The 17,571-nt window shown below is 40.4% G+C and overlaps 1 protein-coding gene across 1 annotated transcript; it reads left to right on the top strand.

Moving 5' to 3' along the window:
- Nucleotides 1-752: 752 nt before the first annotated feature.
- piwil2 (piwi-like RNA-mediated gene silencing 2) lies at nucleotides 753-17,367 on the top strand (the record flags this gene model as incomplete). The annotated part of the gene is made up of 21 exons (XM_083902394.1): nucleotides 753-1,130; nucleotides 1,227-1,332; nucleotides 3,324-3,417; nucleotides 4,946-5,056; nucleotides 5,287-5,404; nucleotides 5,518-5,639; nucleotides 6,289-6,369; nucleotides 6,464-6,577; nucleotides 6,723-6,911; nucleotides 7,285-7,369; nucleotides 9,017-9,106; nucleotides 9,312-9,452; nucleotides 10,338-10,451; nucleotides 11,387-11,575; nucleotides 12,209-12,310; nucleotides 12,427-12,543; nucleotides 13,105-13,193; nucleotides 14,938-15,043; nucleotides 15,932-16,185; nucleotides 16,380-16,487; nucleotides 17,211-17,367. The coding sequence occupies 21 exons, from the start codon at nucleotides 753-755 to the stop codon at nucleotides 17,365-17,367; spliced, it is 2,865 nt and encodes a 954-aa protein (XP_083758520.1).
- Between the last annotated feature and the right edge of the window lie 204 nt (nucleotides 17,368-17,571).

Genomic DNA, 17,571 nt, shown 5'->3' with positions numbered 1-17,571 from the left:
CTGATTACTGGTGGTTTTGTAGTTACAATCATTGTTGTTATGACATTTCACGCAATCTCTTTAAGGTTTTACCAGGTGTTTGGTACCAGGTCTGTACAGCATATTCAGTGGAACATTAGTGTTTTGTGTGGTAATTTAAACACACTTCTTAGCTCTGTATCACAAATACATTATTGCATTTATTAATTTTGATTTATGAATAAATGAAGACGTATGAGACCATCATATTTGAGGTTTTTTCGAAACCTTTGTGACATAAATATTCAATTAATTCAGAAAATCATCGACAGATTAAATCAACCGTGATTTGCAGTTGCAGCCCTAGATGTAGGTATGAAAGTTTACAGTGTCCTGTATACACTAATCTATAAGGTTGGTGTTGGGGCTAGTTCGTAATCCTATTACCATAATTATAAAATGTTATTCAGGAGCTATATGGTAAAGGTTTTCAAAGGATAGTAAAAAAAAAAAAAGATATACGGTACATGACTTTAAATATTCTACTTTAGAGTTATTTGAACATTGTTGTTTTGTTTTTTTAATAAGCAACATTATGAAGGTTAAAAAAAAACATTTGCATCTTTTCTCCGATGTTAGTTTGGGATGAAAAATAAATCCTTATTGTCCAATTTTGCAATTATAATTTTTTGTTGTTGCAGATTTATTTTCACCATACCATGCAGCCCTGCTGTCACTAACTTTTATTATTTTATTATTACAGTATTAATCTGGTGGTATCAGAATTTGACTGAATGGATCCAAACAAGCCTGATCTTGGTGATGGGACAAGCGTCCCTTGGCTGGGCCGTGGGAGAGGTATACAACCTGAAGAGCTGCCTTCAGGGCTGAGTAGAGGGCTGCTGCTCTCTACAGAAGGGCGTGGTTTAGGGCGAGCGAGAGGGTTCCCCACGCTTGCCGATGCCCCTCTAGGTCGAGGGTCAACTGCACCCATCGTTGAGCCTGTGCTTGGACGAGCCAGAGGACTGCTCTTTCCAGCAGCTGAACCAACGGTAGGGTTGGCAAGAGGCGCTCTCCTCCCTAGTTTGGAGCCACAGCATGGACAGAAACCTCCATGTGAAACCACAACACAAGGACTCTCAAAAGAGACCCCAACTTTGACAACTAAACAGGTGGGGAAAAAAAGAAACATCTACATACATATTCTTTAATTTCTTCACTATTGCTGACCCACTTTTAGCATGATTAATGTTTATGTATGCTTACAGACTGACATTCTGAACCTCGGTCAAGGATCGCCACTGGTGTCCATGTTTAGAGGATTGGGAATTGAGCCCTCACTGGCTTCATGGGGAAGAGGAGCACCACCAGTTGGTCTGTATTCAAACGTGGCTATTAACTCACATTTATTAGAACAGGGACATATTAATTAATTAGTGACATATCAGTAACTGTTGAAAGCACTCTGTGTCTTGCTTCCGTTTCATTTCACTTTGTTTCTATGCTTGTAACCAGAAGAAATATATTTGTCACCAACAAGACAGAGCAAAGAGAATGTGCCATGTGGGTGACAAAATCAACACTAATAATTGATGCGTTGGCACGTTATACTAATCAAGTGCTGTGGTTGGGTTAGCTTAAACTCGCACACTGATTATTGCATGCTTTGTTGTTTATCCTGATCTTTAAATCAAAGTAGTATGAACTATGTGGCCATGGTGTTTACTGGATTTTAAGAGTCCTGTCCAGATAAAACCTGAGAACAGGCTTTTTTTTTTTTTTTATTGCAGGAAGGGGAGCGACTGGTGAAATGTCCGAATGGAAAAGAGAGAGTATCAGCCAACCTGAAGAGGTGATGGGTAGAGGCAGGTGAGAAGCAAATTTCTTTGCGTTTTTTTTTATCCGAACACTGTCCATTTATGGGAAACAAATAACGCCTTGACCTAAAGGCCCTGGTATACCTCGGATTACGTCATCAACATGCAGCGCGGAACTTGATATATTTAATGTGAAAATGACATAAGATGCAGGGTTTTTTTTAAAGTTCACAGGAAATGTTTAATTATGAGTACCATGTTTTATTGTAAGACTTTTATTAACAATACTTTTACACCAACTATAGAGTCATACTAAAAGACACACTCTTGAAATTAAATAAATAATATACATTTTTTTCACTTAAGTTAAATACTGATTAAGTAATCGGCCAGTGAATCTTAAAACAAGCCATGCAATGGTCACATTTAAAAGTAAAATAAACATAAATAAAAAAGTGGTAGTGCCCCCTCATCTGCCTCATCTGGTGCAGACAAACGGCCCTTTTAGTTCTGTGCACCGCCCCTGCGATGTTCTCTTCTCCCTTTCTTGTCTGTGTTGGATATGGAGAGCCCGCTTGGAGACTGCGCACCTCCCCTGCGCAGAAAAAAAGGTCCGTCTGTCTGCTTCAGATGAGGGGGCACTAACGCTTTTTATTTATGTTGATTTGTTTTACTTTTAAATGTTTAAGATCACTGGCCAATTACTTAATTAGGATTTCGCTTCAGTGAAAACAATTTATATTATTTTATTTATTTATTTCAAGAGTGTCTTTTTGTAAGACTCTACTGTTGCAGGTTTCTCGTTGGTCACAGAAATCAGGAAATGTAATCGAGCCTCAAATCAATGTACCCTGTATAAGTATGCTGATTGCATGCAACAATTGTTATTGCTATTGGAAAAACTGATTTTCACTCGGTGATCTATTACAGTCTCCTTGGCCGAGGTTTGCCCCCACAAAAGATGGTGGGGCTTGGAAGAGCAGCGATACCACAACTTGGAAGAGGAAGTGCTTCATTTCCTTCCTTTCCCCCAGGTCATGTTGACTTACTTTCCCCAAAATCTGAGCCACAACCACCTCGATACCCTCAGGCTCCCCATACAGGTAGTGGAATATTGGAAAAAAAGTTTTGACAAGTTAAAGCTGCAGGATTGCTAGATAAAATACTTAGTTTCATCCACAGGTTGATAAAAAACCTTTTTGACAAACTTGGGTCATACATATGGTACACAGATGGCACTCGTCTCCATCTCTGAGTCACTCTGCCTTTGTTCATTAACATCAAATCAATATCTAGAACATGTGTTTGAAATGCTATAACATAGGCCACTGTACCTGGTCTGAAGGCATGGTAGTTTGTACGTCAGTAGCCCTGCATCTGAGTTCACCGATATCATTGGCTTGTCAACAAATGCACATTTTACCTTGATATATTTTTGCAAGAGTAATAAACGATTACAAACTGGGGGGAACCCGAGGGCAAATCTTACATTGTGTTACTTTAAGTTTGTGCCACTTTTGTGTCATTGTGTAATGGCATACAATTTAGGTGAAGCAGCCACACCTCCTGTGACCACCCCTCAAGATGTCAAGGATTCTACAATTTCACCTGCAAAGACGAAGCTGAAAATGGAGGCAGTCCCGTGAGTACATCATTCACTCTTTGCCTTTACTTCCATGGTGGAATTGTGTTTGTGCTAACGTGCCGTTCGGCGAAAAATGATAAGATGCTTAATTGCAATGTCTGTGGTTTGTGTTGATCAGATGAGTTTTTAATTACCAACACTAACGGGACCCTACAGTGTGACAACTTTGGTTGCACGTGAGACCAATAATCTTCAGAGTGCAACTCTTTTTTTTTTTTTTTTTTTTTTTTTTCTGGGTTGCACTAGTTACATTTTGTACGTCTTGGGCTTTCATCTCCCCTAATCTCATCCGCAAAGTCCATGTTCTCGATCCGCACTTGCCTGAACTCGTACTCAGTGAAGGATGACATGGTCAAAACCAATTAAAGGCATAAGCGTCAGGTCGTCGCCTTTAATTGGCTCTATTCCAGCTGCTCTTGTACACTGCTTCCTCTGTGTGTACAGCAGTTATGAATACTGTTAGTAATGAGATGTGTGAGTTGGTAATTCAAGATGAAGAGAAACATTGCTATAGCAGGGGTGCCGTTAACGTGATACTACTGGTTAATACAAATCTTATCTTGTATTTTTTTTACGTTATGGGGGCTGGGATCGACATGCCCGACTGTAGAATGTCACCGTTCTAAGCATAGATCTAAGGTGAAATGAAACGGAAGAAAGTGAGTGCTTTCAACTGCCTGGCCCTGAATCTAGAGCCACTTTAGAAGACATTGTCTGCAACTACAAGATGGGAGTCTGATGCTAACATTACTCCCACTGGTAATTGAAAGTTCCACACAAGTCAGCAGATATTATTGTAACAGCTTGGGTGGTTCATGTGTATTGCACTTATTTTTCGCCACAGCAGGGGCTGTTGCATTAAATGTCAGTGAAAGCAGAGCAGCGGATCATGACGCACAATGTTCGAGTTTTTTCTTCTACGACCATCTCAGTTTGCAAGTTCAGTAGAGAGCATTACCTTGCTAGCATTCTTCTCTGTTGGTAAACCCAGGAAACTCATTGTTCTCCCTCCCTGTTGATTATCTAGCCAGCCAAGCGCCGTCACCATTTAGTGTCTGACGATAAACTTGCTACTGTAGACCACGCTACACTGTATTTTTATATTTCAAATAAAGACAAACATTTACCTACACCTTAATCTTCTTTACAGTCATGTGCATAATTATGAATGTATATGGGCACCAGTGTCACCAATACAAAACACTTAGGCCAGGGGCCATTTTTTATGAAGATTTTGCCTTTGAAAATGTAAATAAAATGTACTTTTAAATGCTCAAAATCCTCCTTTGTGTTCAAAGAAATAACACGACTCTTCAGTATGAAGCAAGTGCATCTGCCAGTCTTGCAAATATTTCACAACAATGCTTTATTTAATGACTCGGAACTGAAATGTGTGTTTTTTTGTTTTTATTTAACCTCGAAGCAAGTAAATGTTATGTGCATTTAGACGAATGCACAGCATCATGTAAGACAATTTTACTAATCATGTTTGTGTGACGTGTGTGTGCATGTGTCGTCTTGTCAGAGAGCCCCTTAATAAGGCTGGAACAAAAGGAAATTCCATCAATATTGGCTCAAACCACATCCCGATTTCCTGCAAGAATGAAGCCGTTTATCAGTATCATGTTACGTTCACGTGAGTATCATTTCTCTTTGATTAAACAAAAACATTGGCAGAAATGTTAAATAACAACTAATAAACAGAGATGTCAAAGTGAAATAAATCTAATGATCAAAAAGTTAACTTTAAATGAGCTTATTTTCAGTGCAATCACTGTTGAACCAATATTGTCAGTCTGTATTAAAATGGTAAGTAATAATCGTAGAAGTCTACAAAGTAATTTGCTTTTTAATCTTATCTTTCAGTCCAAATGTCGAATCAATGGCGATGCGTTTTGGCATGATGAAAGATCACCGCCCAACCACGGGGGATGTTGTGGCTTTTGATGGCTCCATACTCTACCTGCCTGTGAAGCTGAATGATGTGAGTGATTATTTTTGTCCAAGTTGTTTTACGGTTAGTTATTTTTATTTAAATGTTCATTATGCTGAACTGTATGATGATCAGTTTCAATGTCACAATTCTCTTTTTAACAGGTTGTCCTCAAGAGTGTGAGGCGGACTGATGATCAGGAAATACAAATAAAAATTCAGTTGACAAAGATTTTGCCTCCCCACTCAGATCTGTGCATCCCATTCTACAATGTTGTGCTCAGAAGGTATTTCAAAGGCATACTTAAGTTTGGTTTTCCCTATTTAAGCAACATTTTCAAGAGCTAGTTCATTTTTGTCTTTCTAATTCATTTGACTTGTCATTAGATATTTAGGTCTATCTGGTGTATTGTGATAACTGAGTGTATGGGAAACGTTGGTCAGAGGTCAGATCATTATTTGCAAAAAATGTTTATAAAGCAGGACATGTGACAGTGTTGACAAGTTTGAGAAAATACATTTATCGCTCGTACAAAGTTTAGGTACTTAAAAACAGTTTGGGGGGGGGACGTGTTTCCGAAATTACTTAAGTTTGTTTTTAGACTTTGCCGCCTAGCTGAAAGGCACACAAATCTTGTCAGCTAAAATGTATTTGAAAGCTTTCTTGGTCCCCCAGGTGTTGACTTTATCATTACCTCTTTACTGCCATTTCTTAATTACATTTCAAACCTTAAAATTTCAAGCTGGGAGCTCTCAGTAAGCATTTTATTGCCTCCCTTGGTTTATAGCTCAGAGAATAGTTTTCATTAGAGTCCATTGTTACTACAAGGTTTGTCTGAAATGTGATATATTGCGCACACACAGAATACGGCAGCATTTCACTGTATCCATTTTTCCCCTCCAAGTACTGATGCAGTTTTATTCTTGTTTTTCCAGAATAATGAAAATCATCGGACTAAAGCTGGTGGGACGAAACCACTATGATCCAGAGAGTGCAGTCATTATTAAAAGTCAGGGGTTAGTACCAAATTTTAATTTTTTTTACATCATAGGACAGATGAATGAGCATTCATTTTGACTATTATGCTCTTTGTGTGGGGATGGGCTTCAGCCTTCAGGTGTGGCCAGGCTATTCAACTGCAATCAAGCGTACAGATGGAGGCTTGTACCTGTGTGTGGATGTGTCCCACAAAGTCTTGCGGAATGAAACTGTGTTGGATGTCATGTGAGTTCACACAAGCAGCAAATCAACAGTAGCAGGTTCTAGGATAAAATATTGAATATGTCTAGCATTTAATAATGAGCAGTGTATGTTCAAACAAAGAACCAAGAATATTTATTTTTGAGTTTTGGCTCTTCCCGTCTGCTAGGAACACATTGTACCAACAGAGTCGGGAGAAATTCCAAGATGAATGCACCAAAGAACTGATCGGCAGCATCATAATCACCCGCTACAACAACCGCACCTATCGTATTGATGGCATTGAGTGGAACAAGTCACCCAGAGACACCTTCGTTTTGATGGATGGCACCAAGACCACGTTTGTGGAATACTACAGGTGAGATTGCGTCTTCCATACACTCTGTAGGGCAGGCCTATCCGGCCCGCGGGTGAACTGTAAATGAAGCTGACTTTATGATAAAACTTACCTCTGAGCTGTTTTAAGAAGGGTAACTGAGTCTCAACGACTCTCATCTGATTTGGACAATATATTAGCTGTAGTTGCTTTAAACCTTTTATTTTTATTGTTATTACTTTTTAAATGTGTGGCCCACCAAACGCCAGTTATTTTCCTTTTTGGCCCAATCACTTCTGAATTAGAAAAGCCCTGCTGTGGGATAATGGCATCACTGAAAATCTTTATTTTTATTTGGCTGTTCTGTCTTAATTAAATCCTCATTGTGTTGCATGGGTTTTTCACATTTTAACAGCAAGAATTACGGCATCACCGTCAAAGAGATGGACCAACCTCTGCTCATGCATCGGCCAAAAGAGAGGTCTAAGCCAGGGGGCAAGGTAAAAGCACATTATGACATTACTAACATTACAATTAATTAATGTTAAAGATGCTATAGTCTCTTGTCCTGTTTATATATACATTTTTAATCCTAACTGTCTTTGATAACAAATTCTTGACACTCTAAACTGATATTAATTTTTGTATCGGAGTGCCGCCTTGTGGCTTTAATAGGTATTTAATTCTCTTCTATGGTAGGTCTTGTAAATAAGCCAGTTACCAATAACAATGCAAGGCAAAATTAAAAATGGGCCCTTTGTTGGATAAACCTGCTTGGACAACATAGTGCATATAAAGCAATGCAGAGAAAAAAAGCTGTGGAGTACAAACTGAACATTTTTTCTCAGGTCTTCTGTTCAGGATTTTTGGCCATGTCTCACCTCGGATTTCCACCGGACGCGTTACAGCCGCGGCATGTCAGCGACGCACTTCTGCTTCGTCTTCTGCCCCAAAAATAGAACTGCTACCTATTGAAAGTGCTTTGGCGCGGCGAGCCGCTTCTGGGATGCTGCTGAGACGTTCCGCAGCGCGGCCACTGGAAATGCTCTCATTGATTAGAATGGAAGCGATTTGCAACGGCGATCGCGCCGCTGATGTGCTGCGGCTGTAACGTGTCCAGTGGAAATCCAGGGTAAGGGTATGTTAACACCTAATCCACTTTGGAAATTTGATAAAATGTTTAATTCACGTCCTTAAAGACAAATCTTATACCTAAGATACCTCTTATAAAATTGTAAACACAAGTCATGTGCTAAATACTGCCCAGTCATTGTTCAGACACGGAGGCTGGTAAAAAGACAAACCCCTCTCAATTTCTACATCATGGATCATCAGCAGGTAAACGTTTATCTGCCTTGATGAACTGGTGTTGAGCAGTGCCCCAAAGGACGGCAGGTGGGCGGGCATAGTGAAACACCCTCAGCCTTGGTGTTGTCCTCCACATTCCCCAGCGATTAGCTGAGAGAACCATGAGAACAATTCTGTCAGAGCAGAGATGTAGGACCGATGCTGTTAAATGGTATCCTTCCTCAGGCCTCCAGCTGTTCCTCTTCCATAGGTAAGATTGCATATTTAGCGGAGCCAGAATCATCACTCTAGACCACCACAACACAACTGTGAAAAAGCAAGTTGGCGGTTTTGTGGGAGTTTTCGGGTGGAGCTCGGCTAAATGTGCTAGTTTACCTGTGGAGGGGAAATGGCTGAGGAGACCTGCCAGACACGAAGGATGAATGTGCCGTTTTCATTTCAGTCTCACCAATTACACCAGTGATGAATTGTTCCATGATTCACTTGCAAGCAGTCTGAGACCGCCTTATTTTCCATCTTTCTTTTTTTTGGTGTGCATAACACACCAGGGTTCAGATCACACCAGTTCAATTCAATCTGGGCAATGTTCAGATGCTTTGGTCTGCACTGAAGCACGTGTCCAGCCCCTCCAGTGAGCGTGCCCCAGCGCTTATGAGCCAAGTGACTTTTTAATCATCAAAGTTAAGCGAGGTGGTTAATAGCACATTTTTCCTGTGAGAATGACAGTCATTAAGTAATTAAGATTCATTTTATTACTTATCATGCATTTTGTCATTTAAAAATGAATACTTTTGCAAAGAGGATATGTGAAATGTTACATTACTGGTTTATTGCAGCAAATCATTACTGGAGAGATTCTTTTGGTGCCGGAGCTTTCCTTCATGACGGGAATCCCAGAGAAAACGAAGAAGGACTTCAAATCTTTAAAGGTAAATGTCATTTGTCTGTACATTTACCAATACTTGACAAAAGAAGGGCCCCATATTAAAGTGATATAAATTGATAATGTTGCCTAATTGAACTCCATTCAAAAGATTCAGCACTATAAGGTTTTTCTGAAGAAAAAACAAGTAACATTTACAAACCTTGATATCACGAGTTTGTATTTTGTTTGTGTGTGTATATAAATTGTAGGAGCTGACCATGCACATCAATGTGAGCAGTCACCAGCACTCCTACTCAATAAAGCAGCTTCTGAAGAACATCATTACCAACCCTGAGAGTCTGAAGGAACTCAGCCGATGGGGACTGGAGATTAAGTCAGAAATACCTTTGGTAAGTATGTATCGCTTGAAGCAATTGTTCAGGTTTGAAGTGTAGCTGTAAGAAGTACGAAGCGGTCTGAGGGCACTACCAGCTTTTAATGCTTTTCCGCTTAGCAGTTCCAGCACAAGTCAACACAGTTTGTTCTTTTTTCCTTTTCCATTAGTGATGGTACCTGGTACTTGGTGCTTTTTTTTAGTACCTGCTCTGGCAAGGTTACAAGCTAGCTGAGCTGATACTAAATGTCACAAATCAAACGATGCTAAATTGCAGAGCCATTTTAAACACTTAAAAATCCTGAAGACATGCATTAATCGCCAACAAGTGTCTAAAATCTCAATTTTAATAGAGGAGTCTGGTGTATTTAGCGACTGCAATGCCCAAAGCGGTGATCCCCAGGGCTGAGTGAACATATCTTTTTAATAGACAGTCTAATTCTAATTCAGTACACGGAAAACAACTGCTTTACACGGCACACGTTTGTGTGTATTGCGTTTAAAACCATGTCATGGCAGTTAAATGCCACCATGTGATTAAAAAGTAAGTCAACCTGATGTAATAGACCTTTTCAACAGCAGGCTTTAAACACAGTTTTACCATTAACATTAATTAGGGTTCCACTTGAGTATTAAGAGAGCCAGGGTTGTGCCATTTTTCAAGGGTAAGGGTGGGTCACACTGAATCCTTGACCACTTAAACCTGTAGAAGCTGTGGTTTCTTTGTTCTTTTTACTGAAAATGTTATTTTAAAGAACTGCTCTCATTATTCCCATATTTTCAGGATGTATTCCAATAAAGTGAGAAATAATTGTACTGTATGGTCATTCTAGCATTGCCAAAACTACAAATCGACCAGCATTTTTGACAGGCCATTATGCATTTGTTTCCTCTGTTACAGATTAAAGGTAGAATTCTACCCCTTGAAACCATCTGCCTTCAGTCTGCATCGTTTGCCACTGGGAGTGATTTATCCTGGTCCAGGGAGATTGGCAGGGAATCTTCCATTAGTTCTGTGAGTGTTGGAGGGAGAACTTTTTTTGTGATGCATTCTTACTTTTTAACCTGTTAACGTTCTCCATTGCGTTTTCCAGTCCACACCTCAAGCTCTACAGTCACTTTGAAGGCAAAGGTTTATGGAAAAAATTCAGCCGGACATACAATCCTTCTTTTTCAGTGTATTTAAAGTCATATTACTCGGTGCTAGTCGCACTCGAGTACTTGAATTTTGTGCAAGAAAGATGTTCAGATGATGGTTAAATGTCTCCCTTGCTTGTTACACCACCCATTTCATGCATCCTGAATTGCTTGATGCATTGGTTTGTTGATGATCAAATTTCGAGTCATAATTACTGGTGGTGTTGTGGGCACTCCCCAGTTTCTCTTTACCGTTAAGGTGAGATTCCATGCCCACACGCAAAGGTTACAAGTTGCCCTCCCATCTTAAGCTGTGTCGGCACATCTGGCCCTTTAATTTGAGGGAATTTGGCATGGAAAGTCCTTAATAGTTCCTTGAATTTGATGTCAACCAAGGTGTGAGAATCCCTGCTTAATGTAATCACACGTCTGCACGCATCAGTGTGTTGCTATGCAATCAGCGTGTTTTGCACTGAAACTGAGAAATTGGCTTTTAAAATGTAAGCCGAGTTCAAATGAAAAACATGCATAAAGTTACATTGGACCATTAATTTTCTGGATATTGCGCAAGTTTTTAATTGCACTTGTATATTCATTCCACTGATTGGCTTGTATAGCAATTTTTTTTGTTTTGTTTCTAATTTTTTAAATAAGTTATTGCTCCTCCTGTTTTTTATATATATATATATATACATTTTTTGTATTTGTATTGTAATCAGAGGTTTGTATTGTAATAACAAAGGTTTGAATGAATGAATGAATATTATTTTTTCCAGTGTGCTTTGCTCATCATGTGGCCCATCATTTTCCTAGATCCCCTTGAACATCTGGGCTGTCTTCTACCCTCGGCGCTGTGCAGACCAGGCCAAGCAGATGGTTGAGACATTTCAAAAGGTGGCTGGGCCAATAGGGTTGAGACTGGAACAACCAATGTTTGTGGAGCTGAGAGACGACCGCACTGAGAGTTACGTCAAGAGCATCCATTACCAACTCACCAGTGAAGTACGATATTAAAATTTGTAATTTATTAATACTTTGCTAAAAGAGCATAAACTCTGTGTACTTGGCAAACAAAGTTGTGATTTCGGTGCTTTGAGTTTAGAAGATGAGGTGAGGCTGAAATGTAGAATCGAAATTATTAATGGGGAATGTTTTCGTGTTCGTCAACTTTCAGCAAATGTGTGGCACTTATTAGATGTGGGCATTTAAAATATGATGCCGTGCTTCCTGCATTCACTGATGATCCATACTTTTGTTGGCTTTCTATTTTTAACTTTAAAGTAGTGGTTGCTGCAGAAGTTATACCACAAAATGACTGAGAGTTGTTGCAATAGCAACTGTCAAACCATGTTTTGACTTTATTGACAAATTATTTATAATTCAGTGTTTTCCCCTTGCAAACAAAATAAAAAAGTAAGAAATCCAAAATGAACGATAAGACGCTGCTTTTCCAGACTTGTTTATTTACATTAGCAGTCCTTTGTAGTAAAATCTGTGATTTTTCTGCCCATAAAATCGAAATTTAAATTGCTTAAAGGAACAATGAGTCCCTTGTGTACTTGGACATTTTCTCAGAGCTGGTGTTTATGTCCGTCATAAGCAACCCTCTTAGTTCTGTCCATTCTTTTTTTGCAGCCCAACATGCAGCTTGTAGTGTGCATCATGGTTGGCAACAGAGATGATCTCTACAGTGCCATAAAGAAGCTGTGCTGTGTCAAAAGCCCCATCCCATCTCAGGTTTGTAGTGATTTCTTAAATGAGTTATGCATGGTTGTGTTATAGTTGAAGGGTGTCATAGTTCTGATTTTACACTTGCAAATATTGTCTCCCAATTGATGGAGATTTTTTTTTAGGCCATCAATATCCGGACTATTTCCAACCCAATGAAGTTGAAGAGTATTGCCCACAAGATACTCCTGCAAATGAACAGCAAGTTGGGGGGAGAGCTGTGGACAGTCAACATCCCTCTGGTGAGTATAGAGAGGGGACTGGAGTTTTCAGTGATCAGGATGCACCGATCCACTTTTTTCTCTTCGATGCCTGAATTTGGATATCTACCGATACTATGCCGATACGGATGCTCTGTTTGCTTTAATATTATCATTATTGTTGATTTTATATAAGGCTTTAATAAACTCCTTTATACAGGCAAGTATGGTTTGTGCGACTTTAGAGACCCCTGGCGATTGTTAATTTTTAATATTTGACATCCAGCAACTTTCTGTCATAAACCTAAATACTACGAGAACGCACAATTGTGCCACACAAGTAAGATCCATCTATATTTACTGCGGGAAGGGAGTCACTCGTATACACATACATTGAATTAACGTTATATAGTGAAGCAAAAGTAGCCTGTAGGAGTCTGTGTGATCAAACATTTTGCATCTATTGTACCTTATCTCTGTTGTGAGAAAACCCGTTGTGCCTCATTAGACTGCTTGTAAAAAACAACACTGAAGTTCATGTGCAAATAAGAGTTTGTGACATCACTGCAGTTGGTGAGGATATAATCATGCACTCTTTCTTAGAAACACTTGATGGTGGTTGGAGTTGATGTCCACCATGACACCAGCAAAAAGCATCAGTCTGTCATGGGCTTTGTTGCAAGTGTGAACAGGTAAACTTTTTTATTACTTTTTTGTTTATATAGAATGTTTTCTCTTAGTATTAAACACAAAGTACTGTTTGTATGTGAGTATCCAAAATGTATATGAAGTCCAGACTAAGATAACATAGTCCTTTATTGGCAAATTTAGAAAGTTCGCTCAAGAATAAAGTAAATAGAAAAATGTGCATCTTAATGTCTATGCAGAAAAGTATTGAATATCAAGATAAGGAATTAGTATATGCAGTATAAACTTGATGAACAAGAATATATACAGAATGAGCTTAATATTTACAGTGTTCCTCTAACATTCTTTACAGACGTGTTTTATTGACTAGATTTGCTCTGTTACTGCCACATTTGACGCTAATGGAGCCACTCGGTGGATTTAATGGATGACGGTGCAGCCTTGAACCTTTCATTTTCTCCTCCACTTGCCATTCTCTGCTGACTGCTGTATTGTCACCTTATTTCTTGCTCCATCTTTATTTAATTTCACTATACCAGTGTCTGAAGTATATGTGAGGAAGAGGATGATGATGAGAGAGCAAATTACCTTCTTGAGAATAAATCTGCCAACTGTGAAAACCCTGTAGCTGACGCCCTATTTTCACCACTGCATTTTAACATTGGCAATAATGTGGTACTTGGAGAGCTCAATAATTTCTCAGGTGAATCACTGCTGTAAAGAAGTGCACGATACTGGGTCAACATTGTTTGATGAGAGCAAGGAGGAATGACCTGTGATTCCTGTTCCTTCAGACATTTAGGATGTATCGGTCAATTAAGGAGGTGTACAGTGCTGTGATGGTGTCCTGTTGGGGGTTGGGCAGGTTTTCATCAGAGATGATGGCTTGATTATCATTCTCCTCTCCTAGGACCGAGCTGGCTTTTCCTATCAGTCTTTCCAGTCTCTTCCTGTCTGCTGTTAAGATATCAATGCACAGAGTCTTGAAGAAGGCCCCCTTCCCCCAGTCTGCTCTTACCCTTTCTGTAGAGGGCAGCAGCATGATGTGATTAGGATTTAGGTGAAGCATTTACTGGTAAAATCAGTGCAGTGTTCTAACGCTGGATTTCCACTGGACGCGTTACCGCCGCGGCACATCAGCGGCACGGTTGCCGTTGCAAATAGTTCTCAGCAGCGTCCCAGAAGCAACTCGCAGCGATATGGATAGCTAGCAGTTCTATTTTTGCTGTTCCCACTGCTGAGTCACGTCAAGCTCAACAGAGCAGATCGCACCAGACAGCAAGTCCGACAATCAAAGTAAAACACTCGCTGCCCCCCTTTCAAAATAAAACACAATACGCAGGTCATATAGCCTGTCACAACTTCACATCAACATTACGTTGTGACCGGTGCTACCAGGCCAACAGTCAGTTAATCAGAGCGTCTCGAAGAGTCATAAGGTACGATGAGAAACTGGTTGTTGAAGTGGAGAAACATAAAAGCATGTATGACACCAGGTCAACAGTTCTTCCATGTCGGAAGAATGAAAAGAAGCTGGGTTGTTTACTTTATACACACAGTCTGTTCGAGATTACGGCGCGATCTTCCGTGAATACTGCTGGCTCCCAAGGCACCGCGCCGCTGTTGTAACGCGCCCGGTGGAAATCCGGGGTAATGGGAATAGCTGCATAAACCTGTCTGTGTGTGTATATAAGCAATATATGAGGAAACTTTATTGTTATTGTTGTACAAATTACTGCCTAACAATGTTCCCAATAATAAATCCAAAAAAATGTGTTTTCTCACCAGCTCACTGACCCGCTGGTACTCCAGAGTAACTTTCCAGACACCCACTGAGGAACTAATCAGTGGCTTCAGAGTTTGCTTTCTGGCTGCACTGAAGAAGTACCATGAGGTAAAACACACAAATGCAACACCCACCACACCCACTTAGGGGTAAGTCCACACAGAAATGGTTTAGGTGAATACGCATAAATTTTTTCGGAGAGGCGTTCCGTCCACATGGAAATGGTGTTTTAGGGGACCTGAAACGGTATATTTTGAAAACGCCTCCCAGAGTGAGAAAATCAAATTTTATTTGTATAGTCCACAGTTTACAAAACATAGTTTGTCTCACGGAGTTTCACAGGGTTGGTAACATCCTCTGTCCTTAGATCTTCGACCAGGGTAAGGAAAAACTACCAGGGGAAAAAACCCTTAGGGAGAAAAACAGGTGAGGGATCCATTCCTTGGACGGTCAGACGTGCAGTAGAAGTTACCCAAAACATACAATACACAATTACAAAGAATAAAAAGTCTTTAAATGCCAGGATCCATCTGGAGCACTGGGTTTGTCTCAGCCTGTAGCGAAGGTTATTGTCAGCGACTTGGGGGTGACGGAGTCCTTTCCTGTCCTGACCTCATGCTGTTCGCTGGTGGCAGCAGAACTGTAAAAGTGCTGGCCTCACATTTTCTTGTAGTCAGCAAATACTCTACTTTAGGGAAATGATGACGTCCTATTCCCACCTCTCTTGCGCTGGTATTCATTGCTAGTTACCAACTACTGTCAACGAAAAGTAACCAAGCCAGTATGAAAAAAATAGATATCACTAGAACACGTCCTGTCTAGCAATTACACAGGGGGAGTGAAAAAGTGATGAATCATGAAATAAAGGGAGGGAAAAAACGAAAATGTTAATAATTGGTCATACAGGTAAATGGACATGATGGCTTTAAAGCACTGAAGTGCAGAGTGCATCATTTCCTCCAGAAAAAAACCGTTGCAGTCTTGATGTTTGTATAGGTGAACCACAACTTGCCAGAGAAGATTGTGGTGTATCGGGATGGTGTGTCCGATGGCCAGCTGAAGGTGGTGGAGCAGCACGAGATCCCACAGCTGATCAAATGCTTTGAGATATTCCCTGGTTATGAGCCCAAGCTCGTCTTCATTGTTGTCCAGAAGCGCATCAGCACCACCCTGTACTCCTGGTGTGCAAACGATTTTGGGACCCCTCCTCCAGGGACCATTCTGGATCACACCCTCACTCAAAAAGACTGGTCAGTCTCAGTTTAACTGTCCCAAAAAGGGTTACCTTATCTTTTAGCTGGTGCACATATAAAAGAATTCAGCTCACTCATAGCAACAGTAATAAATCCAAGCATATTGATAAAGAAACCATCAAAGGCTTGTTATGTTGGCTGTTAAACATTTTCAAACCTTGTAATATAAATAATTTTGTTTTCCCCCTCAGGGTGGACTTCTTTCTGATGGCACATCACATTCGCCAGGGCTGTGGACTTCCTACACACTACATCTCTTTGTACAACACGGCAAACCTCACACCAGACCATTTGCAAAGGTACAATTGCTAACCCATTTTTTCCCCCAGTAATCGGTCTGTTCAGTATAACAAATATAACATGTTGCCAAATGGATAGTTAAGAAATTAAAGCTATATTTACCTTTCTTGCATGTCTCGCAGCACACGGCCATACACATGCGCGATTCATTAGCCAGCCTGAGTGACCACACGCTGCTTGTTGAGCACAGTAACTGCAGAGTGATACGTGCTTGTACGTGAGAGTGCAAATACCACAAAAACAATCCAAATTCACGTGACGACGGCCAAAAGCCAGCATATACCAACTCTGTAAACCCTGGCTTTGGAGGAGTGTGATTTTCATTGTTTTTATGCTGCTGTTAGTACTGTTCTCCTTAAAATACGGTGACGGCTGTCTGTTGCAGCGGAGCTGATTTTCCTGGTTAACTTCTGGTCAAACACGCTCGCCTGCTAGCTGGCTGTAAACAGTGGAATGGACTTCCTGAACGGAGTCATGCATCATTACACCGCTCATTGAGACACGCCTCTGTTCAGGAAATCCATTCCATGTTTTGCAGCCAGCTATCAGAGCAGTCAGGGAATCGCTTGTGGAGACATTTCAGCAGACACTAAAGCACGGACACATCGGAATGTATCGGAACCCAATACTGGATCAGATCGGCCCCATCCCTACTAAAGAGTAAGAAGTCTAATGTGCACATGCCAAACAAATGTAACCTTGTTGTTTTGGTCCTTCACCAGGCTGACTTTCAAGATGTGTCATTTGTACTGGAACTGGCCAGGGACCATTCGTGTTCCAGCACCATGCAAGTATGCCCACAAACTGGCTTTCCTGTCGGGCCAGTACCTGCACTCGGAGCCAGCCATCCAGCTATCAGACAAGCTCTTCTTCCTTTGAACTACACCATCAAAACTGACCAGGTCACAACAGAACCAGCTGTGGTGAAAGGCACTACAGAAAGTCTACAACTCATTTTAACTAATGAGAGATTCATTATTGACATGTGTTATTAACACATTACAGTTTCGTGAGGATAGTTAACAGTTGATGAGACTAAAGGCCTTTGTATTTTTTGGTGATTCATTCACACAATAATATTTC

Source organism: Microchirus variegatus (genome assembly GCF_963457635.1).
Source record: "Microchirus variegatus genome assembly, chromosome: 16".
NCBI lineage: Eukaryota > Metazoa > Chordata > Actinopteri > Pleuronectiformes > Soleidae > Microchirus > Microchirus variegatus.
The sequence above is the reverse complement of the archived record's forward strand: the minus strand, read 5'-3'. Positions and strand labels throughout refer to the sequence as shown.